The 23,617-nt window shown below is 52.7% G+C and overlaps 1 protein-coding gene and 1 long non-coding RNA gene across 3 annotated transcripts in view; one reads left to right on the top strand and one right to left on the bottom strand.

The window, feature by feature from the left end:
• The window catches only part of RCSD1 (RCSD domain containing 1), a 60,409-nt gene extending 47,937 nt beyond the window's left edge, over positions 1-12,472 (bottom strand). For both annotated transcript variants that reach the window (XM_047703824.1, XM_047703825.1), the window contains exon 1: positions 11,876-12,472. In XM_047703824.1, the coding sequence (XP_047559780.1) occupies positions 11,876-12,457 (582 nt within the window). In that variant the 5' untranslated portion in view covers positions 12,458-12,472. The remainder of the gene's footprint in view (positions 1-11,875) is intronic.
• A 3,050-nt stretch (positions 12,473-15,522) lies between these two features.
• LOC125085466 (uncharacterized) lies at positions 15,523-23,206 on the top strand. The gene is made up of 3 exons (XR_007122940.1): positions 15,523-16,012; positions 20,601-20,674; positions 22,916-23,206. It is a non-coding gene; the product is annotated as an uncharacterized LOC125085466 (long non-coding RNA).
• Positions 23,207-23,617: the final 411 nt, after the last annotated feature.

Here is a 23,617-nt window from a genome sequence, read left to right as displayed (position 1 = left end):
CTTCCCGCGACCACGACGCACCCTGCGCTGACCGAGCACGGTGGCATCTGGACTCCCTCCGAGAACCCGGCAGCATCTGTTTGCAGCGGGCCCAGCACAACGTGCGGGACGACTGGGCAAACGAGCGCGGGTGCGTAAGCCCGGCTCTCCCCGAGCGCCGCACGCCCTTTTCCTAAAGCCGAGCAGAGGGCTCTACGCGCGTCCCTGTTTAATTTCATTAGGTTGGTTTTGGCCCAGCTTCCCACCCCATGTAAATAATTTTGAACTTGAATATGTCACGTAGCGTATTAACTATCCTGGCTGTGGGTCATCTGGATTCTCTCTATTTTTCATCCCAGTCATTAGCAAAAGTGTGTAACAAGCCAGGGCTAAGGACAGAGCCTGTGGCCTGTCCCTGGAGATACCCCTCAGGAAAGACCTGAGAGGGCAAAGTGCAGCTCACTACGCTTCGGGCCAGGTAGCTCATTCTGCTCTGAATTCTTCTTGCCAAAAAATCCTTCCTAAGACAAGAAACGAAACTGTCTGAAAAATCAGAATGCCCTGGTTGGCGTGCGAAAGCCCTCGATTCCTCCAGCCTGGCCAGCAGCTCGGGACCGATGTCAGCTGAGATGAACGTCAGCTCCAAACTCTCCCGTCCCTGCGGCCGTCCTAGCAGTCTCCGGATCCCACATCCCATGCTGGTCAGCATCCCGGCAGGGGCGCCCCATGCGGGTGGGAAAGGTGAGGACGGTCCGGGTCTGGGAAGAGATCTGCAAGGTCAGTGGGAGGGAGGGGGTGGTGGCAACCGTGCCGTCCGACTCTCCGCTTACCCTCTGCTCCCTCCTCATTTCACTCGCTGCTCCATCAGGATGAACACACACAACACGCTTGCTTCCCCTCCCTTCTCCTCCCTTTCTCTGAAACGCATTTACCGGCCCTGACACTCCCTTCCTCTCGCAGGCTTTGGCCGCCATGGAAGCCTGGATCTGCTATTCCATGCCTCAGTCACCCCCATTTCCCAGTTTCTGGTCTGGACTTACTGTTCCACCACTGCCCTGAGGACCAGCCTCCTCCAGGAGCCCAGAAGGCTGTGACAGCATCCACCAGCCCTTGCTCACACACACTCCTGGGGGAGGACTTCACATGTCCTCCTGTCCATCTGGGCCTCAGTCAAAGCTGTGGGAAGAGCAAGGGAGGCTGTCGCCTTTTAAATGGCTATAGAAACCGACTTCTTTATTCCAGCAAACAATCATGTCACTCCTAGTACGTGCCAGGCACTGTTCTAAGCACTTGACACAAATACTTAACTCATTTAATCCTCAGAACACTCTAATCCTTTAGTACTACTCTGATTTCCATTTTACAGATGGGAAAACCGAGGCACAGAGAGGTCACCAGCTAGTAGTAACTGGAAAAAATCAGGATTCAAAGCCAGGTGTGTGACCCCCAGGTCCGTACTCTTAACTTTTATCCATGCCGACTTTGTGCATAGCCTGCCTTCTGGTCCTCATTCAGAAGCGTGTGTTGAGAACCTACTATGTTCACTGTAGGAGAACTAGCGCCAATGATGGAGATTTCAGAGCTCATTGTTTAGTTGAAGAGCTACGGGAGAGTGCTTTATAAAGAAAGTGTGGTAAAACTGTTTTTCTTTTTACCACTTTGTGCGTCCTCTGACCTACAGAGGAAGCCTTAGCTCTGCCATAGTCACCAGTGTCACCTTCTCGCACTCTCTCTGCCACCTCCCACTAGGCACAGAGAACACCAGAACCTTCCTCCAAAAGACCCACTCAGGGATGTCATGACTTTCCACAGTGTCTTCTTAATAAATATTAATAACGATATCGCCATGATTTTATATCCATGGGATAGTTTAAAGTTCCAGGGCAGTTTCATAATTTCTTTAAAAATCACACATGATCTTACTTCCTTCTCAAATGAGCCCTAGAAGGTAAGTAAAACGGGTCCCCATTTTACAGATGGAGACACAAGCCAGGGCCCTAAAGCGGTTACGGACCCTGAACCCGAACTCAGGTTTCGTGGTTTCTCTGTCCACATGGCAACCCTGTTGACCCGTTTCAGACGCCATGATCGGAAAAGGAAAACCCGAGGGGACAGAGGGCAGAGAGCGGTCTGTTGTCCCTTCAAAATTCACCGTCTCCTTGCAGTGTCTTTGCCTTCCCTGACCTTTCCTTAAGCACAGAGGGCAGGGCTTGTATATACGGCTTATGCAAGAATTCGAATTCTGGCTGTTTTGTAAGGACATGCAGGGAAAAAAAGCATAGATTCCCTGTTCACTGCTGGGGTGGGGGGGTACCTCCAAATCAAAAACGGTAGCTATAAGCTCTGGATGGCGTGGTCTGTGGAATTAGCTCTTCCAGTGCTAAGATGTCTGAAAAACATTAAAATTTTTTTTTACTTATTTGTTCTTTGAGAAACACTGCAAACAGTTGCACCTAATGGTTGATGTTTATATCTGACTGGTGTTATCTTTCTATAGAAATGGTGCATGTTCACCCATGGCATCCCCCCTCCCACCTCCCTGCCCCTCCCAGCGTGTCCCAAAGTACAGAGAAGAATTAAAATCACTGAAAACATTCTCTGTGTTTGCGAAGCAGCCTTCATTTTCATCAGGACGAATACTTCCGGCCACGAGAGTTGTGTGAGTGGGTGTGAGGGGCACAGATCCAAGTTCTCCTCCACAGTCTTCACACCTTCGTCAGCCCGAAAGCCACAGTCTTCCCTCCAGACCCAGATCCACGGGCGTCTCCTCTGCAAGCCTTGTAAGACTCCTCTGGGGCACTGCCCATGTTCATGAAACTCTCCCCGCTCTCCTCATTTAGGGCACACGGGAGGGTCACCCTTCCTTCTTCCTGTGCTTGAGTGTAGCTGTGGGCTACTTCCGACCCTTCCAGGCCAGAGCCGCAGCCAGGGCAAGGCTTCCGGAACTTTCCCTCCCTCTGCGACGATAACTTACACTGCTCCATGTGGAAGCTGCCTTGTCAACCTGGGTCCCGGGGGAAGGACAGCAACGAGCAGAGCCCCCAGCCCCACTCTTCACAGACACGCTGCTGAAAACGTGTCCTTAAATACACGAATAAAGGGCGGATCAAGAATAAGGGATTTGGCCGCAGAACATCAAATGAGATCGCACAAAAGGCAATTTTATAACCTTGCTAGGCACAACCCTTTCTGAAGGTGGGGATTATCCCGGATGATCTTAAGTAGCTCTGCCCAGCCTGCCAACACGGTGCTTTTCTCACGGGGAAGAGACCGGACCAGGGGGCGCCAATCCTTGGAGCCCCACAGAGACCCTCTATAGCACCCTGTGGACCCCTTCTCCCGACTGTGGCTTGGACCCACGAGGACCGTGTTTGGGACCCACCCCAATACGGGGGCTGTAGGTTACCCCAAGGGCAGGAGATCAGTCACAGGGCAGACGCATGAGTAGTCACTGGTAATTCACTCGCAGGCAGTGACAGAGACAGTGGTGTAGCCGTATAGCCGGCAATAACCCCGGATTCCCTCTGCCAAAGCCCCAAGTCCCCTGCCCCTATGACGGACAGCAAGTCGCCTGCTGTCATGGGCTAAGTGGTGGCCCTCAAGAAGATATGGTCACACCCGAGTCTCCGGAACCTGTGAATGTTCCCTTGTTTGGTAAAGGCTTATGGATTCGAGATGTGGAGATCCCCCTGGATGATCAGTGTGACTCCTGTGTCCAGTGACACACGTTCCTTAGGACAGGCACACGGAGACGGTGAAGTGAGCCCGGGGCAGAGATGCACTGTGGCCACAAGCCCAGGAAGCCAGCAGCCACCAGGACCTAGAAGAGGCGCGGAACAACGTCTCCCCTTGAGCCTCGGTGGGGAATGTGGCCCTGGGACACCGTCAAGTAAGTATCTGGCCTCCAGCACCAGGAGGATAAATTCCTATTGTTTTAAGCCATGCAATGGCTAGCAAACTCCTCTGCCTACCCACTCGGAGGCTCGAGGTTCTCCCTGAGGGCAGCACGCTGGGATTCTGCTGCAGGCTGGGGCTCCCATTCACGTCCCCCCGAAAACACAAGGGCTTGGCACCAACCTTGGTTTTCTCCAGTTTAGATGCTCAGGGGAAGATTCAGGCAGGACAGGGCGGCGGGTCAGTGGCTGTCCCAGGAGGACCCCCGAGGAAGGCTAGTAGGAGCGGCACCTGTGAGGTTGGGCCTCGCAGCCTTAGCCCTGACCATTTGCCCTCACAAGCTAGAAGGATGACAGCAAAGGCCATTCCTCTCCCTGCGTGTGTCACCCTCAGAAATAATGCCGCTTGCTAGGTAAAGCCTAGAAAATGGAGCCCCACCCAGGCCTTGGGAGAGCCTCGAGGAGACGACACACAGAAGTGGGGCCGTGAGACAGTAATGATGATTTCTACACACGGATCTACAGTGACCTGTGCAGGGGAATGTCCTGTCCGGAGAGCTGGGACGCCTGCGTCTGAGTTCCAACTTTACCACTGACTGGCTGACAGAGTGACCACTGGTGAAGCATTTACGTGTAGTCTCCTCATCTTTAACGTGAGGGGAACTGGAGAAATCACTAACATTCCTTCTTGCTCTTGAAACTCAAAGTCTTAAAATTGCATTTTTATTTAAACTTCCTTTTTTGCCACAGACGTTTGCACTCATTTCCCCAAGCGATACAGCTGGAACCTTCCAGAAGCCTTTCAGATACTTGGGGAGGGCTCAAACGACTCTGTCAGATGTTAAGGGCCCCATGCCTTGCCACCTGGCCTCCACTGTGGGCTGGCCCTGGGCTGGAGGAGGACGGGCCTGGCCCAGGGGCCTGTGGTCTCCCTGGGAGCACACAGACGTCACGAGGGTGGCCAAAGCTTCCCTAGGGAGGAGAAAGGAGAAAACCCACCCAATAGGGTGGGTTCCAGCGTTGGCTCTCCGGGTAGTCCCTTCTAGGCGTTGGGCACATAATCATATGAAGCCCCAGCATCCTTATCTGGAAAACGGAGGGAACAGGACTTTCACTGACATCCATGTGGCTGCTCAGCAGTGGTTCTCATTATCCATGGAAACATACCTCAAAAGCAAGCCGAGCCAGGGGCTTGGAGCCTGGGAACGTAGTTCAGAGGTGGGGCGAGGTGGGGGTGGGAGAGCTGTCCCTTTAGCTCACGTGCGTGGAGTGAACTGTGGCCGGTGGGGGTCTGGAGGGGAGGTCCCGAGGAGGCCTGCAGCCCTCTGCGGCCTGTTGTGACACATAAATTCTCGGTGACCTCTGGTGTGGGTGCTGGGCTTGTGTAACAGCAGCCACAAGGCCCGGCTTCCTGTTTCTGTTGCTGGGTTTGCAGGACCCGGCCCGGGCTGGCTGCTGCTGCTGGGCCCACCTCAGCTTGTCCTGGCACGAGCTTTTCAGACTGGGCACAGGGTGGGCGACCACGGTGGGAGGAATGAGTGGGGCTGCGGGTAGACATGTGAACGGGACGAGGCGGCTTCTCGTGAGCACGGTTGTTCCCAGAGGCCTCTTTGTGATGAAGGCGAGCTACCTGGGGGTGGCTTCTGGTGAGCCTCACAAACACATTCCCTCGGGGCCTGAAGCCTGTTTCAAACGGATTTCCTCAGCGCACTGCGCAGGTACAGGCCCAAGGCTGTGCTCATCACGGGGTTGAAATCCCCGTGGTCGTGCACCCCGGGACTGCCAGGAGGCTGCCATATTTGGGGGGCCAGGGAATCCCCAGCAGGGGAAGCAAGTTTTCTGTGGCTGCCATGAGAGAAGCTGACTTCGAACTCCTACATACCCGAGAGCTTATCAAGATAGTATCTTGTATTTTGTACATCACGTGTGCGCGTCTTATTTCCCCAAACAGAAGAGAGCTCCTTTGAGGCAGAAACTGTAACTTATATTTCTCTGGGTCTCCCATCCAGTCCCCCAACTTCAAACCCTTTATCTTGCTTTGTCCTCCAGGAACAAACTGCAGGAGTCCCCAGACACACGTGTCATCTCTTGGCCAGAGGCTTTGCTCTTGTCACACCCTGTCTGGAATGCTCTTCCCAATTTTCTGCACTAGAACTCCTACTCATCCCTCAAGACCTAATTGAGAAAGTGCCCCTAACAGGAAGTCCTCCTGAACCTTGGGCTGGGTATACCACTTGTCCTCTGTGCTTGGGAGCTCAGACCACTCAAACTCACCTGGTAGGTGCTTGCCCGCTCCTAGTCCTGAGTTCTTCAAGGCCGGGCGGAGTGAGGCATTCAGCTCTGTGTCCCCAGAGCCTGGCCTCAATGCCTGTTCGTTGCAGGTCGTTAAAGCGCGAGGGGGCCTTGCCCTGTGACTTGTTAGTGGTCAGTCACAGAAGAGCCTGTCTGGGAAGGCCTGTGATTGCTACCCTGAAGCCAGGAGGGTGGCCTTGATATGGCACAGCAGTTTCTGAACAAAGGGCTGGGGACACCTGACAATGCAGAGGCTCGGCTTCGTGGTTGGAGAAAATGTCAAGTTCCAGTGTCCGTAATTTCTCCATGCTTCCTGCCTGGGGGCGCCAACATTATCCATTAAGGACGGGTTCTGATGGCCTCTCCAGAGTGTCTGCTCTCCTCCCAGGGAGCTCCTGGGGCTGGTGATTGCAGTGGTTGGAACCCCTCCTCTCAGGAAAGGATCTGGGGGGGGGGGGGTCTCACGGGCTCGGCACTCTTTTTCCACCATTCCCAGAAGACAGGTGCCCGAAAGAAAGAAGACGGGGCGCTCACTGCCCCCATGACCAAGGTACGAGGGCAGATCTGTTCAGGAGATGAGCTCCTGGAGCGCCCCAGCACAGTGAGGTTGATGGTGGCCACCAAGCCCAAGCCCTGTGTCCTCAGGGTCCTCGCATCCGCTTTCGCGCAGAGGGATGAACATGTCCGCATAACGCCCTGAAGGCCAGACACGAGGTGGACCCTGTTTTGGGATGAAACTATTACCTTCCTTCTTACGGCGCAGGCCGCACGACCTCCCAGATGCGAGCTGCCGGCCACCAGCAGCCCCTTGTTTTCTCCCTCCCGACGTGGCGGGGCGGCCAGAGAAGGTTTCCTCCCACCCGCAGCTCTGAAATGAGTGAGCAGCGGTGGTCAAACTGCCTGCGAACCTGAAGCTATTACTAGAGGAAGGCAGGGCTGTCTTCAGATTTCTCTGGAACCCGTGGCCCTGATAAGATTACTGGGCCGCTGAGCCACCCGCGGTCCGATTTCCCATGGAACCCCTGCCCTGGCTCGCCAGAGGAGGCACGCGGATCAGGGTCTGAAACCTGACTCCATCCCAGGAATGCACACTCACCCCTCCCGGGACGGAGATGGGGCCTGGGCTGCCCCCAATTCCCCGTCACTGCAGGCCGGCGAGTGAACGGTGGCGGTTACGTGGAAGCCCGTGTTACTTCGAGGGTCCCGCTGAGCACCCGGGAGCCACACAGGAATGCCAGGGTGCTCGGGGACACTCACAAGTCCTCCGAGCTAAACCCCAGCTTCCAGACGCCACGCGATCCCTAACCATGACCCATGAGCACCAGCCAGCCGCCGACGGGTGGCTCCGTGAGAGGGTGGGTCCCAAAACAGCAAAGGCTGCTGGTGAAATTGGGGTAAAAAAAAAACTTAATGAAATTTTAAAAAATCAGTGAAAAAGTAGGTTACAAATGGAACACATTCTATACACAGGGACACACACGGGTCACACACACGCTCTCCGTCCCTTCCTCTCTCTCTCATCGTCAGTGATACCGATAGTCTGCGAGGAGGAAAAGACACGACAGCCCCGTAATTTCTGCGTCACATTCACACACAAGGTCCAGCATGAATAAACGCTCCATGAACAGATGAGGAACAAAAGATATCTGGACACGACCGGGCGTAGCCTCAGAGGAAAGGGATCATTAGCTGTCCCCATCCAAACTAGAAATTAATGATCTGTTCAGTGGCAAGAAAGTTCAGTCCTCACAGACGTTCACCTAAATAGCAGACACGTGGTTGTGGGACGTAAGTTTGATTTTCATGTGTCTACTAGTCACCGAGCAAATGAAGGATTTCATCCGTGAAGATTAAAATTCTTTGCCAGCTATTTCGTAGAGCCTACGATTTACAGTTGAACGACTGAGAACACTAATTTGCTTCGGGTGTCCTAAGTCTCTAGCTCTTTCTCTGCTCTACTCCTCCGGCTCCCATCCACAGCGATGGGCCCATTAGCTGCTCCAGAGAAACTCGAGTACATCGGGGGACATCTGACAGATACGGATCTGAGAAATACGGAGGCCTGTATTTCTCATGGGGCACTGGGCATTTCAAAACCAATATACCTAAACCTTGCTTTTAAAAAAAAAATCTGATCTTTTCCCCATCATTAATCAATCTCTGGTCATTCAAAAAGCATTTACTGAGTGTCTGTTGGGCCTTCCGGGGAAAGAGCCAGCAGGGCAGACGATTACCAGTCTGCCTAGTACTGGGATCCCGTTTGCACAAAGTGCTCGGGAGACCGCTGCGGAGTCTGAGGGCATCTGGGAAGGCTTCCCAAGGTGGCAGCACTGGAGATGTGGACTGAGATGTCAAGATGTTCCCTGTTTCTGGTAATTCATTTACCAAGCAAACTTTTCCTGAGAAGTGAAGTGATTGTAATTGTAGGCACTGTGCCCGTCTCTGGAGACTGGAAGACCCACAGGACAGATCCCGCTTACAAAAGGTGTGTAGGCTTACGTCAAAGCTGCACTCTTCCCCTTGGTGTCTTGGGGAGCTCAACGCTTCTGGGCACACTGTGAGCTCAAGCATGGCGGTCATTTCTGATTTCTCCTTTGACACATGGTCTTTACTCTTCCCTCTTTTACATCCTTACTCTCTCTCTCTCTTTTTTTTTTTTAAAGATTTTATTTATTTATTTGAAACAGAGAGAGAGAGATCACAAGTAGGCAGAGAGGCAGGCATAGAGAGGAGAAAGCAGGCTCCCCGCTGAGCAGAGAGCCCAATGCGGGCCTCGATCCCAGGACCCTGAGATCATGACCTGAGCCAAAGGCAGAGGCTTAACCCACTGAGCCACCCAGGCGCCCTCCTTACTCTCTCTTGAAGGCGGAAGCTGTGTGGACACTCAGAGAAGCTTCTCAGCCTGGTTCCCTTGCTCACTCTAGGAACTGGCATTTCTGCCAGTCCATCTCTGCTTCCTCATGACCGCCATCTTACTAAAGGCCCTGTGGAGTTTCCTGCTCTCTGCAGAGTAGAATCCAGGGCCATCCACTCTCTGGCCTCGGAGGCCTGCAGCTGGCCTCTGTCTGAATTAGAAAAAGGCACCCCTTTGGGGGCACAGCTAGACAAGGAGACTTTGTATGAAGAAAAAGTAACCCTTTCGTCCAGATGGCTTGGATTCCAGCTCCCACTCACCCACTTGGCCAGCATCCACTAACTTGGAGGCCCTGTGGTTTTATCTTATTACTTTCATTTTTTTTCCCCTCGATGCTTCCCTACCTTCCTCTCCAGCCAACTGGCCTGCTTTCCTGAACAAAGCTGGCATGCTCTCCCCATACCCATTCCGTGCCTTCTCCTTACCACCCACCTTTCTTTTATGGCTTCCGCCAGGTCTCACCTCAAAACACCAGAATACTTATGATGGGCGGTAGTCATTCGTTTGGCACTCACGCATTTGAAAACACATACAGGACAGGATCTGGTAAGTCTCATTAGGCCTACCGCACTGTGAGCTTTTGAAAGATATCTTTATCTTGTTTATTCCAGAGGGCTTAATGAGGGCTGAAGTAATGACTGATATCGGTAACAATGACTTTAAAAAAAAAAAAAAAAAGAACAGAGTTCCCGAAGACTTGCAAGAGGTAGGCTGGCTCTAGAGAGTGAATGTTGAGTAAGCCTTGTTGATATGGCTTGAATTCCTCATACTGAGAAGTCATACAAGTCAGTCTATCCCCAAACAGAGAGGTGCCCTCTTGCCTCAAAAGTGGGTTTCATCTCCCAAAAGAGAGGTTTGCTCTGAGGTTTGTCAGGAGTTCCCCAATCCCACTCCCGCATATCATGTCCCACCAGAAAAAGTCTACTTCCTGGCTATGAATCCTCACTTCCCCAGCCTCTCAGTTTCCTCTTCCTTTTCCAGAGCTAGGGGCTGCAGCTGTTTTTTCAGTCGTTTTGACAAAGAAACTTCAAAAGCAGTCACTGCTAATCAGCAATCCGTGCCCCTCGGAAAACCCAGCGCAAGGGACAGGCTTCCTGGCTGACTGAGCAATTCCCTCCCAGCCCCCGGCTTGGGAAAACCCCCCAGCAGCCACGACCCGCTCCCTTTGTAGACCGGAGGGCCTTGCCTTTCCCCAGCCCCAAGCCACACAGGAAGTCGCTCAGGTGACAATTCAGGGCCTCTGTGACACACCACTCCTTCCTCAGCTGAGAGAACCTGAGAGAGAACGGCAGGGCCATTGTCTTTCCAGAACAAAGTTCACACTCGAATTTGGCCCCCAAGCAGCAACAGGCTTTTAAGCCTAAGGCTTGCTTTGCTCTTATTCCCAGTCCATTTCTGCAAGGTATCAGATGGGTCCTATGTCATACCCAACCTCTAGCCTAGGGCCTGAGGCCTCCTGTACTCTCCCAGAGGAGGGAACCCACTTCTCAAGCCACTGCTTTAGGAGCCTTCATTCACCCCCCCCCCAAGCTGGGCGCCCCACTCCCGGCCATCTCCCTCCTCCGCCCCAAAGCTGTAGCCAGCGGGGAGAATCCTGATGATCTGTGCTTGGAGCGCTTGGAGGGTCTTTGAGCAGACCCGGAAGCCACCTGCGGAGCTTTGCCTTGTGGGCCGCCTGCGCCCTTCCCCAGCCCTGATCTGCACGAGCTTCCCTGGCTAATCAGTGTTTCTCTGGAGGGCGGATCCCACACTCTAGGGGCACCCTGAAGACGACCCTGCTCCTCGAAGACAACCAGTGCAGCGGGATGTCTGAGTGCAGGGTGCCTGCTCAGGACAGACCCAGAGCCCTGCAGAGTCACAGGGCTTCACAGGCCCAGCCGGGGTCATGGCTCAGGAGAGCCGGCCAGGCCTCCCCGGCTGCAGAGCCTGGAGCGGGACCGGAAGGACACTGAGTCGTGACTGCTGCGGCTACAGCCCCCGGAGCAACGGTCTTCCTCTGGATTGTGGGTGGGAGTCACCGAAGCAGCTGCCGAACCTTTGCGCCTTCTCCTTCCGTCTGTTTCCAAAGTCCCTCCCGTGAAGACCGGCTCAGGGCTAGACGTCCGGTCTCCGTTTCCAGGGGAAATGGGCGGAAGCCTCAGAACGGGGAGGAGGGCGGGACAGGGGAGCACACCAGGCGCCCCTCCACTGGGGGGACGCCCGCACCCCACGGAGGCGGGAGCGGCACCAGGACGGAGCCGCGCGGGGAAGCGGGGCGGTGGGGGGGGCTCACCCCGGGGCGGCTCACCCCGGGGCGCCCCGCAGATGCGGCCCTAACCCTCGCGGCGGCCCGGCTGGGGAGGCAGGGGCTGACCAGACGCGGGGCCGGCTGCCCACGAGCCGAGCCTTCCCAGAGTTCGGAAGGTGTGGCGGACAGAGAGCGCTCGGGAAGCGGGAGGACTGTCCTAAAGGTCACTCCTCAGTCGGGAGGGAAGCCCGGAGCCCGGCCCAGCAGCGCCCGCGGCGCCGGTTCTGCTTCTCGCTCAGCGCCCGCCTCTTCAGACCCGGGGTTTCTGCTTCGCCGCGGTTTCTTTTTCTGTTTTTTGGCCCCGCATGTTTGCCCGCGCGCGGACTCACTTTCTAACTCGGGGGCGCAGAGGTCCTGAGGCCAACACCTGGCGCGCCCGCGGCCCCTGCCCCGCGCGCCCTCCGGCCCGGCGCGGTGGGGTCGGGGCTGGGGCCGCGGGCGGCCGGATCCCCGCAGCGCCGCGCCCCCCGCGCGCCCGCCGCCCCCCCCCCCCCCCCCCGCGCGCCGTACCTCCATGGCCTCCAGGTGCCTGTTCCGCGGCTGCGGCGCTCGCTGTGCGCTCGGCTCCGCGCCCCGGGCCCGGCTGGGTGAGGGGCGGTGGCGCGCGGCTGCCTGGCTCGGGACTGCGGGCGGCCCGGCCCTGCGCGAGAGCACGAGGAAGGGGGAGGCCGCGGGAGGGGGAAGGGGTGGGGAGCGGGGGAGGGAGGCCGGCGATCGGGGTTTAAATTTAGACACAAATCTAAACAGATACTGTCCCCTCCCAGGGCAGGACTCGAGCGAGGGAGTCACGACTCCATTCATCTGCCCAAACATGGGGATGGGACAGGCGTCTGCCCCGCGCCCGCGGAAGTTTCTGCGGGACCCTGGGGTCGGCCCCGTTGCCGCCCTTCCCCACCTCGCGCGCCCGCTAAAATGCGGTTGTCTTGCCCTCAGCGTCAACGCCGCTCTTCCATTCTCGAAATCTGCCTCTTTTCTCTTTCCCTCCTTGACGTGCGTCCTCCTCGATTTCTTTCCTCGTGCGAAAGACACGGTGGCGTTCAGGTCACACCCGGGGTTCCGGGCATCCTTGCGTGGGAGTGGGAGACCCCGCATGCGGCTGCGTCTCTCGCGGCCCCAGGCGGGAGCTCCTGCCACCGAGCCTCCAGCGCTCAGCGTGGGACCCACGGGACCCCCCTTTCCTATTTTTCATCCCTTATCCTTCCCACGTGCACGGTCGCGTTTGCAGGAAACCCTCTCATTCCGTCCGTCTCTCGTCTGTGCGCCGGGCGGGGGGGGCACAAGGACTCCAAGCAAGGATTTTCACGTTCCTTGTAGCATTGCATCTTTTTCTCTCCCCCTGATTTGATGGATGCATTGGAATCTGTGGGAATTTCAGCTCCCACAAGCTGCTCGCTAAAGGGCCTTTTCTCCAGTTCCTATTAAGTAGAGTAAAGGGCGGGACCCTGAACATCCCATTCCAGATTCCCGTAAGACCCAGCACAGCAGCCCTCCCCCAGGGCTGTCCCAGCAGAGGCTGAAGAACGGGAGGAGACTGCGTGGAGGGGCCCGTGCAGGACCTGGAATCCGCAGGAGGTTCTTTCTCTGCTCCCAGCATGTGTACTGGCCACCAGCTCTAAGTGCCGCTTCTGGATCCCCTCTCCCCACCCCCAGCACGGAGAGAAGAGGGGGCGATGCGTGCAAGGACTGTGAATGGAAGGGGACTGGCTGGCAGGGAGAGACGCCTCGGTGTCCCGCAGCGTTGGCCAGCCCTGCTCGCATCCCCAAGGCCTCACCCAAGGTCGCACCCAACAGGGAGGGTGAACAGTGTCAGAGAGCAACAGCGGGGTGGGCGACAGTGAGCCCTGTTAGGGAAACCTAGGGAGAATCCCGGAAAGCAAACAAGTGGAGGGTTTGCTCGAGTGAGGAAGGACTGCTCTGATGCATCCGTTCCTCCCAACACCACCAGTGCTCCCTCAGGCACTTAGACTGCTGCTTTGGGTACCAGTCTTAGCAACATGACCTTCTTCCCATCATAGAACCTGCAGAAAGCTTGACTTTCTAAAACACAAACAGCCCAAATGCCGACGTATTTTCCAGGTCTGAATATAGGGGCAAGACCTCAATTTCGGAAACGGACAGTGGGTTGAATTCCAGATCTGCTACTTTCTCACTGGGCTTCCTCTGACAAGTCACTTAACCTCTCTGATCCTGAGCTTCCTCACAGATACAGTTCAACCGGCCTCTGAGAAGAGTAGCTGTTTTAATACTGCTTAGCTTTGTGTACAAGCTCAAATAAATAGGGACCAGATATTTCTTTTATTTAGGGCAGGGCATTCTGGGCACCCATGAAAGGGTCCCCTGCCCCCAGGAATTAAGGGTGTGTCCCCTTGACAGCAGGGAAGGACATTTCCTGGTACCTTACAGTACATACTTGTGCTTGTGACTGTTTTCCTTTCTTCCTTTGGAAGGTACGGGACTGAGCGGGTGATAGGAACAGAGTCTCTTACCATGTCTCCTAACCCTGACTCGTGGGGCCTTTTTCTTTCTGCCTCTATCTCATCTTCTGTTGGGCTCAGAATGGGGCTGCCCCAGCACAGGTTTCTGGCTTCAGAAACAGGAGGGCGGAAGTGCCTACCCACCGGAAACCGTTAGGCCCAGAGAGCCTCACAGCCGCCCGAAGTACCTCGCAGCTGCACCCACGCCCTGCTCACGCCTTCCCTTGCCCAGCAAGAACCCGTGGCCCACAGCACAATCAAGCTGCACCTCTGTCATGTTCTGGGGTCTCGGGACCTGCAGAGTGGAAAGCTGCTGCGGGGCTCTCTGGGGCCCAGGCAGAGGCCTTCACTAGAGGAAGGAGTGGAAAACAGGGAGAAAGGGGTGGAGGACAGCACAGCCCCGAGCGCACTTCAGCAGCCATGAGCATGTGTGGGGGTATGCTCCCCTTCTTTCTCACTCCTGCCTCTCCAGAAGATCCCCAGAAGCCAGAACAGAGATAACCCAGCTGGCAAATACTCTATTTTTGCTGGGTCACCTGGGATTGTGACTTGCTGCTCTTGTGACAGCCTAAGGGGAAGGGAAAGTGGCTCTGAGGGGGTTGTTCCCCTTCCTCTCTGGGGGGCTGGTTGTCTCTCATCAGGACCCACTTCCTTTACTTTCTCCCATGCCCCTTCAGACACCCCTGCTGTCTGACCAGGCAAGCAGTAAGTAGAGGCCAGTGCAGAAGGAAGAACAAAGAACACCAGACACATAGCCGGGGCAGGGGAGTGTGTGTGTTGTGGAGCCCTTGTTACCACAGGCAGCCATAGACACAAAGCAGGTCCTCGAGGGATATCTGGGGAATGAATGAGTGCATAAGGAAGTGGAGCAAATTAGGAGAATCGTTGTCATCAAATCAAAGGCAAAGCCCTTTCCATAGATGGGTCTCCAGTGAAAGAAAAGACCCACTGGGAGAAAAGATCATGAAGACCGTGATAATTTAAGCAGTAACTCAATTAGCTTTTGAGCAGAATTGTCAAGAGCTCAATCAATCAGCTCTTGGTGGCCACACCATACTGCTAATCATCCGTTTCTACAATTAAGAGCAAGAAACAAATATTCTTTCATGACTGCAAATATTAACTCAAAAAAGAATATATACACATGCACACACTTCAGCCCTAAATTCTGGGAATGTGGCAAAAACAAAACAACTAATTCTGCCCTAAGTGACTATCATTGAGGAACAGAGTTGAAAATGCTGAAATGAAAGCATAAAGGCTTAGGGGTTTTGTGTGTTAAAGGAGTGACAATGTAGGGTTTCCCAGATGGCAGAAAATGGAAGGTGGTGCCTTTTTTAATGCGTGGAAGGTAAATTGAGGCTGAAGGCAGCAGAGTAGCAACGAGCCACAGGAAAGATGTTCAAATGTGCAGAAGACCGTCAGGAGGGATTGGAGATGGCATGAGGAAGGCTTTGACTGGCTCTTCAGGGATCAGGAGATTGGCTACATAGGGAAGTTGAGCAAATAAGTTGATATAGTGAGGCCTACGGGAGCCAGGTTTCTGGGCAAGGGAGGTACAAACATTCGGGGGGCGGAGGGACTAGAATGAACTCTGGTGCTGGAGTGGATGGGAGGTAGTGGTGTGAAGGCATGGTTTGCAGTCTGCAGATGGCTGTGGACATCAATTTATACACATACACACATGTATTTCTTAGTTGAAGCCACCAAGGGAGCTGAGCGGCAGTGACACCCCAGCAGCAATCAGTGCACCCAGAGCCCAGATCTTGGTTTCTAAATACCGTTTTCCACTAATGAAACCAGGTCTTCTGGGAGAAAACGGCTGATTACAGGGCTGGGGCAGATAAAATATGAGATTAGCCTGGAACATCTTGTTTTCACAGAAAATATGGACGTTCTCAGTGAATGACAGAGGAGTGTTAAAAGGACCAAGAACTCTGCAGGAGTTCCCCCTGGCAATGTTGGGATAATTTGGGGGTAATTTAAGAGTCAGAAGAAATAATGATAGCGATGAGGTATAACCCATGAAATAAAATAGAAGTTCCGGACTCCAAACTGATGAACAGGTGAGTCGGCGGAGAGAAACCTCTCAGAGCACACCACCAGCGAACAAACGGGAAACAAAGTTTGGAAGACAATTGCCGTACGACAATCATCATAGGTATAATTTCAGGTAAGAAATACTACTGGAGGGGCTGCTGGGCAGCTCAATCGGTTAAGGTCTGCCTTTGACTCAAGTCATGATCCTGGGGGTCACCAGGGGAGTCATCAGGCTCCCTGCTCAGCAAGGAGTCTGCTTCTTCTGCTTCTTCTGACCCTCTCCCTGCTGTGCTCCCTTTCTCGCAAGTGCACACACACACTCTCTCAACTAAATAGATAAAATCGTACAAAAAATACTATTGGATGCTAAATCTAGAGGGTAAAAATGAGATGAGGAATGGGATTTTGCATAATTTAAAAACATCCCCCTTACAAGATCCTCATTAGTTACAAAAGGAAAAAAGCACATTTACAGAGAACAAACCTAACAGACTTCATATTAATCAAGTGATTGAAGTAAATATGACCAACGGGGGGACAAATTGACATCACATGCTACTTGACAGGATACAGGAGCCTAATGTCACTTCTGGAATGTTCTTGCCCAAAGTGCATAGATTCAGTCTAAACATGAGGAAACACTGGAGAAGCTAGATAGGAAGATGTTCCTCAAAGTGTTCTGTCATCTCCAAGCACAGTCAAAGGAAGGCTGGAAAAGGGTCCTAGGCTGAAGGAGATGACAGCGACAGGACCACTGTTCAATGTGTGGTTCTGTTGGCTCCTTCGACTGTATAGTCAAGTAAAGGGTTATCGTATATACATTATATACACATACATACATACACATCATGGCAATGTACGCTTTAAGTATCTTACAGTGTTGTTAGTGAATTATGCCTCAGTAGAGCTGAGAAAAAGAGAAATTATTAGGATAATTGGCAAAGCTGGAAGGAATCCTGGGTGAAGGGTATGTGGGAGTTTTTTGTATTTAGCTTTTCTTGATGTTTAAAATTATTTTAAACTGAAACATGAAGGAAAAAGCTGGTGGGGGAAAAACTGAACTCTCCCATTTGTTTGATTTCAGTGGACTCCCTGCCTAGTCCCTCCACAGTCTGTTCCTCCCCACTCCACCTCCACCCCAGACTTCCCCAGGGTGGCCAGGGCCCCGGTGTCCCCAGTGTCCCTGACGCCGGAGAGAGAAAACAGTCAGAGAGCACCTAGCATGACAGCAGAAGGAGACGAGAAGAGAAGAGTATTCAAGCCTTCCTTGGCACAGCTAGCTCTGTGTGGCTGTAGCAAAGTCATGTATCTTTATGATTTCGGGGGAGAGGTTTAATTAAAAAAAGAAGAAGAAGAAGAAAACAAAGAGCCAAACTGAACCCAGGGAAGTCTGTACACACCCACAGAGACCGCGCTCTCCTCCAGGGCAGCAAAGAAGGGGCTGGTGTCCGAAGCTGCAGCAAGGGCCCGTCAGGGATTTCCCAGGGTGGGGCAGGGGAAGCCCAGCGAGTGCACTGGTCTGATTACCCGTGCCAAGGAGCAGTGTTGACAAAAACCTGAAGAGGGTGGTCTGGAGGCCCCAGCAGACTGTGGGCTTCTTCTGAGGCAAGTCCCATGTTTAGGAGGGAAAATTATGTAGCCCTACAAGGAACTCAAACCTTCTCAACCTTATTGTATCATCCAGAACACCTGAACCCCAGCCTCATCTCTAGCTGTCAATTAGAATGACCCAAGGAGTTTTGGAAAAAAGTATCTATGCCTGGGTCCCACCCCTAGTCATTAGGGTGTGACACCTGGTAACAGTTTTTTTTTTTAATTAAAAAATATATTTTTTGAAGATTTTATTTATTTGAAAGAGAGAGAGACTGTGTACCCCACCCAGAGGTGAGGTTGGGGGGGGAGTCAGGGGGAGAGGAAGAAGCAGACCCCTGCTGAGTAGGGAGCCTGAAGTGGGCTCAATTCCAGGACCCAGTTATGGGCGTGATTCCAGGAGCCCAGGATCATGACCTGAGCTGAAGGCAGACCTTGACCAGCTGAGCCACCCAGCACCTCCCGCCTCTCGGCCCGCCCCGCCCCGGCCCTTTTAAACTTCAGTAAAGAAGTAAACCCAGAATAGTCTGAGCCAATTGAGGGGAAAAAAATTCCTCTTTCCAGAAATTGGTTTAGAGAGAAATAAGTGAGATTTTGGTGAATGAGAGTAAAGGGGAAAGCTTTATGATTTCTGATAAGGACACAGAGAGGAGGAGATGCCCTGTAAATAAAGGCTATTTTCTTACCTAATGTTATCCCCAGAACAGTAGCAACCATTTTGCTACCATGAGAAAAGCTGGGAAGAGCCAAAATACAAGCTCCATGAAGACAGACTTTTGTTTCCTTCTGGTCAGTGTCCATCCCATGTACCTAAATCAAGGCCAGCACAGCTAGGTCTTCAGTAAATATTCACCAAATAGTCATTCACCAATGACTGCTGAGGCACTGAACGGGCCAGTTGTGGAGGGACTATCCCCTGATTTCTTCCTAGGTGAAGTGATACAGTTCTTTGTGGTTTGAGCACAGTATTTTGTTATAGCTGAAAGCATTCCAATGATTAAGATAGATACAAACTTACAAGAAGACAAAGTCAGACTTACATACCAGCTCGGGCAAAGCAGCATTCCTCAAAAAAATGTTCAGTGGAGATGTAGAGAAAGAGACTGGCATGGAAGGACAGAGAAAGGAACGCACACACCCACACGCACACCCACGCCAACAAACAGAGATGGGAGAATGAGGCAGAAAAGAGAGCGGGGGACCTGAATAATACCTATTGGGGAGGAAAAATTTTAGTTTGAAAACAGAGTAATCACTGTCAGAATTTGAAGTGTCTTAATTCCCATCTGAATTTTGGGTAGCGGATGTGGCGGATTCTCTTTCGTTCCTTATTGTCCCCCCACCCAAAGATTTTATTTATTTATTCATTTTAAAGAGAGAGTGAGCACAAGCAGGGAGAAGGGGGGAAAGGATGTCAACCAGACTCAGGCCGAGTGCAGAGCCTGACTCTGGGCTCCATTCCATAACCCATGAGATCAAGACCTGACCCAAAACCAAGACCCTCAACAGACTGGGCCACTCGGGCACCCCTATCTTTCCTTATTCTTTTTTTTTTATTTAAAGATCTTATTTATTTATTTGGGAGAGAGAGCGCATGCAAGCGGGAGAGAAGAACCAGGGAGAGAGACGGGCAGACTCCACGCTGAGTCCGGAGCCCTAGGGTGGGGCTCGATCTCACGACCCTGAGAGCATGACCTGAGCCAAAACCAAGAGTTGGGTATTTAACTGACTGAGACACCCAGGTGCCCCTCTTTCCTGATTCTTAAAAGGAAAAAGAACTATTTTCTTCTAGAAAAAAAGGGAACCTATTTACAGAATTAAAAGTACATTTTTTTAAAAGTGTATTTTCATAGAGTAATTTCATATCACAATTTCTTTTAGGATATTTTTAGTGATGTTAAGTGCTGTTGCAGTTTTGCCAGTAAAGGCATTTACTAATACGAACCGGTGTCTTGGATTGGGCAGGAGTTTGTCCAAAGCTGGAGATTACCCACACGGCCTTAAAATAAACACCTGCGATGGTTCTGCACAGTAAAGTGAAACAGGTTATGAGGAAGAATAGTGCCCAAGTCCCGCCTACCACCCGTCCCCTTCGCGTTCTTTACATGGACAACAGGAGAAGAACACTTTCTTTCTTTCTTTCTTTCTTCTTTCTTTCTTTCTTTCTTTCTTTCTTTCTTTCTTTCTTTCCAAAGGGATTTTATTTATTTATTTGTCAGAGAGAGCGAGCACATGAGCAGGGAGAGGAGGAGGCAGAGGGAGAAGCAGGCTCCAAGCTGAGCAAGGAGCCTGAAGCAGAACTCGATCCCAGGACTGTGGGATCACAACTTGAGCCAAAGGCAGACGCTTAACCAACTGAGCCATCCAGCATTCCCTAAGTGGGAAATTTTCTGCAAACTCCATGCTCATTTTTCAACCCCAGCAAAGTGCACATTTGCAAAAATTACTAAAAACCTGTGTCCCCGCCTGTTAGTTTCTCTTTTGCTCTTGGAGCGGTCTCGCTGTTCACCCATTTGTTAGGACAGAAAGCTGGGAGTCGTTCTTGATTCTTCTCTCCTCTTTACCAGTAAAGTGCTACCATTCCAACTCTGAGACCCCCCAGCCATCGGTCCCCCAGCTATCGGTCCCCCGGCCGCCCACCAGCCACTGCCGTCTGGATAAGATGTCCTAGTTCATCTCCGCATATCTCCTAAGTGTCGTGCTTTCCTTCAGCCTGGTCCACCATCTCCCCTGACGGTTTCCACTCTACAGACAGCAATCTCTCTCAAACGTGAACTCACACCCTTTCCTGACAAGGCCTCCACTTACCTCTCTGGCCCCTTCTTCAGCAGAGAACACCCAGTCCTCAACACTCCAGGCATCCTGAACTGCTTCAGGTCTCTGAAAGAGCTCTGTCCTCTGCCTGAAACACAGTTCCTTCCTTTGCCCAGAGCAAACCCTTATCCATTCCTCAGTCCCAGGTTGATCTTCCTCCAGGGAGTGGGGTCCTGACCGTGCTGCCCTCCCCCCATTCCCGGGCCTCCCCCTGCCCTCAGACACATGCTTCCCACTCGAGCCTCCTGCCTATCCTCTTCCTGTCTTTGAGAGAGTTGCTTTCTAACCGCCTGTTTGCTTCCTTTCTCCTCTCCTAGAACTTGACGCTTAATGAAGGCACATTCCGTTCTGCCTTGGTCAAAGTTCTGTGATCAAGGCCAGTTCCACTGTGGTGAGTAGATACGTGTTGGAAGAACTAATGGACACGGGCACCCGAGCAGAAGCAGCAGCTAACCCACACGGCGGTCCGCTTCCTCAGCGGCTGCCTACAAATGTAGGAAGAGCAGGGAGAAGAGAACACTGAGGTAACACGGAAGGTTAGAAAGGTCAGCATGGAAACCAGACTTCCTGGCTCCCCCTGTGTGACCTTGATCAAGTTATGTAATCATTCCTCCCCCCATTTCTCTGTCTGTAAAGTCATAGAATTGATCCCATAGAGCTGTAGGGATTAAGTGAGTTAATACGTGGGAAATGCTTAGTATGGTTGCTGGTGAGTAGTAAGCGTGATGAGTGCTGGATGGTTCTTGACATGGTACTGCTGGGAGCAGCTGCCATCCTGTGTCCGGAAGAAAACACTATCGCTACGGGCAGGTTCCTTCCTAACGTGAGTCCGTCATGTCCGTCTCTCAACTCCAAGTCCCCCATTGATGATTTCCACCTGCTTCCTATGATGTCTTCTGCTTGGCGGTAGCCTCACCTTGGAGGACAGATGCATCTTTCTCTCATTTCTCCTCATTTGTCCTTTATTCGACAGTTACTGGATATTCTAAGTTCGGATTCAATTCTGCATTTTTTTGCTTGCACGTGCCGGAAAGGCAGGGGAGGGAGGAAGGGGTCTCGAATCTCAATTCTGAATAAATTTCACTATCTTGAGTGGTGTTTCTTCATCTGGGAAACTAGTTTTCAGTTACCTTCACTTAAATAATGCATACATTTCATGGATAAGAACTATGGGTTTCTTTCTGGAGTAGACAAGCATTCGGCCTTTTCTGAGTGTTACCACTCACAGGCTTGTTTACTTGCCTCATCCTGCCGGATAACCTCCCAACCCTGAGAGCCTGAGGCTTCCTTGTGACTTTGGGTTTTGGAATACCTCGTTATTACATTTCCTACACTCGCGTCTCTTCGTTCACTTTCTCTGCTTCCCCACCTGGGATGGTACTTGAGACTTGCTTGTAAAAGATCTTATTTTTAAGTAATCTCTACGCCCACCGTGGGGCTCAAACTCACAACCCTGAGGTTAAGGGTCGCGCACTCCCACGGAGCCAGCCAGGTGCCCCGTATCTGAGACTTTTTAAGATTTTTTTTCATCTTGCTGACCTTTCTAACCCTCCGTGTTACCTCAATGTTCTCCTCTTCATCAATGACCAGTGTCATTGGGCCCTGTGAGCCCCACACGGGGTTCAGATCTTAGAAGACTGTCATTTATCTGAGGAGGCAGTACGTAGTAGACCCTTGAACATATCTGACTCATAATTTGAACAAAATATCAGGATCCTAACTATCCTGAATCATTGTGAACACTGGCGGCTGCTGTGCCCCGAGGAAGGCCTGTGGACGAGAGGAAGAGGCAGCCGGCCTGGGGTGCTTGGTGGAGTTGGGGTGGGGATGAGGCTCGGGGTGGAAGAACCACGTGAGTGAGGGGCTCGGAGAGCCTGAGGGGTGGCGGAGAGGGATGTGAGGGCTCGTTGGATGCCAGCTTGGATGGTCCTCAGTTCTGCAAAGTGTGGCCTGCATGGGGCACACGCTAGCCCTCTGAGTAAGCATTACCTTTAAACCCATCCTGGGCTCCTACTAGGGGGCCGGCTGCTCCCCGAGTTTTGTTCCGGGAGTGCTTTGTGCTCGGTACTTGCTTCCGGAAAAACAGGTGATTACTGGTCTTGAGCAGAATTCCCTCTGTTTTATGTTTTTGTTTCTTTTCGTACGTGATGGGAACTTCAGGCCGAAACAAAGAGAGAGACAAGGGTGAGCAGGGAGAGAGAGAGAGAGAGACAGGATGACCACGCACTGGAGCGACTGAGGACAGAGGGGCCACCCCCCTGGGACTGGGGACCCCAGGGCCCTAGCTGTGTGCTTCCTCAGGAGCGAAGCAACTTAACCATTCTCTTCATTTGAGTTTGGGTCTCATCAGTCACGCAAGGAGGTAGTAAGGAATTCCTAAGGAAAATGACCGTAAATCTCAAATGAAAATGGGTTAGGCGCTAAATCTGATCTCGTACAGCCCAGCTGGCCATGAACGAAGGAGGACTGCAGTCCCCCATGGGAGTCACACAGGGAGATGAATGCATTTCTGCTGCCCAAAGGGGGCCGGTGTGGGTGGCAGTGATCGGGAGCTGCGTGGGGGAGGGGTGGAGAAGGAATTTGCATCTTGTGGCTTAATCAGATCTGAAACCTGACATCCTGTTTTCTGTAGGTTGGGCACACCAGTAGCTGAAAGCCTCCTCTGACCATGGCCAGTCTCAGGAAGTGAGTGTCAACAGCCTTGGGGAGGCGAACCCCAGTCCTGAGTGACCAGGCCTGCAAAGCGGTCCCCCTGCACCCTGAACAAGCCCTGGCCCTCCCTCTACCACAGTTCTAGAGCTCCAGACCTCACCCCTCCTCTGAGACTTACCAACAGGAAGTTCAGTCGGCTGGAACACTCTGTTCCCTTGACATTTTTGTTTTAATTCTGCAGCTGTGTTTAAGGCTTCGTGAATTCTCTGTCTGGCTCTGTCTCTTGGGTCTGTTTCTCTGCGGCATGCTTTTTCTCTCACACGCATGCACCAAGTCGTGGTTACCCTAAGGCTGGTGGACCAGAGTGGGAACTAGGGTTGATAAGAAAGAAGTGGAGTGGGAAGAAAGCACTTGAGGGACTGTCCTAGTGGCAGCAGACGAGCTGAGGAAGGTGCTCTGCTCAGGGATCGTTACTCGGGAGAAACTAGAAATGCTGAGGAGGAATTCCGAAATCGTCGACACTGTGCACTCCCCATACATCCTTTCTCACGCCTCGTGGTGCGCACGTCGACCTCACATCCCAGCGCGGCCGCGTCTTCTTCCCTCCACGTTCTTGAGAGTCTGCTCGGCAGATGCCTTACTCACACTCGTTCTCCCGCAGGAAGCTTCTCTCCTGGCTTCT

Source organism: Lutra lutra, chromosome 15 (genome assembly GCF_902655055.1).
Source record: "Lutra lutra chromosome 15, mLutLut1.2, whole genome shotgun sequence".
NCBI classification, from domain to species: Eukaryota; Metazoa; Chordata; class Mammalia; order Carnivora; family Mustelidae; genus Lutra; species Lutra lutra.
This window is presented reverse-complemented; position numbering and strand designations above follow the sequence as displayed.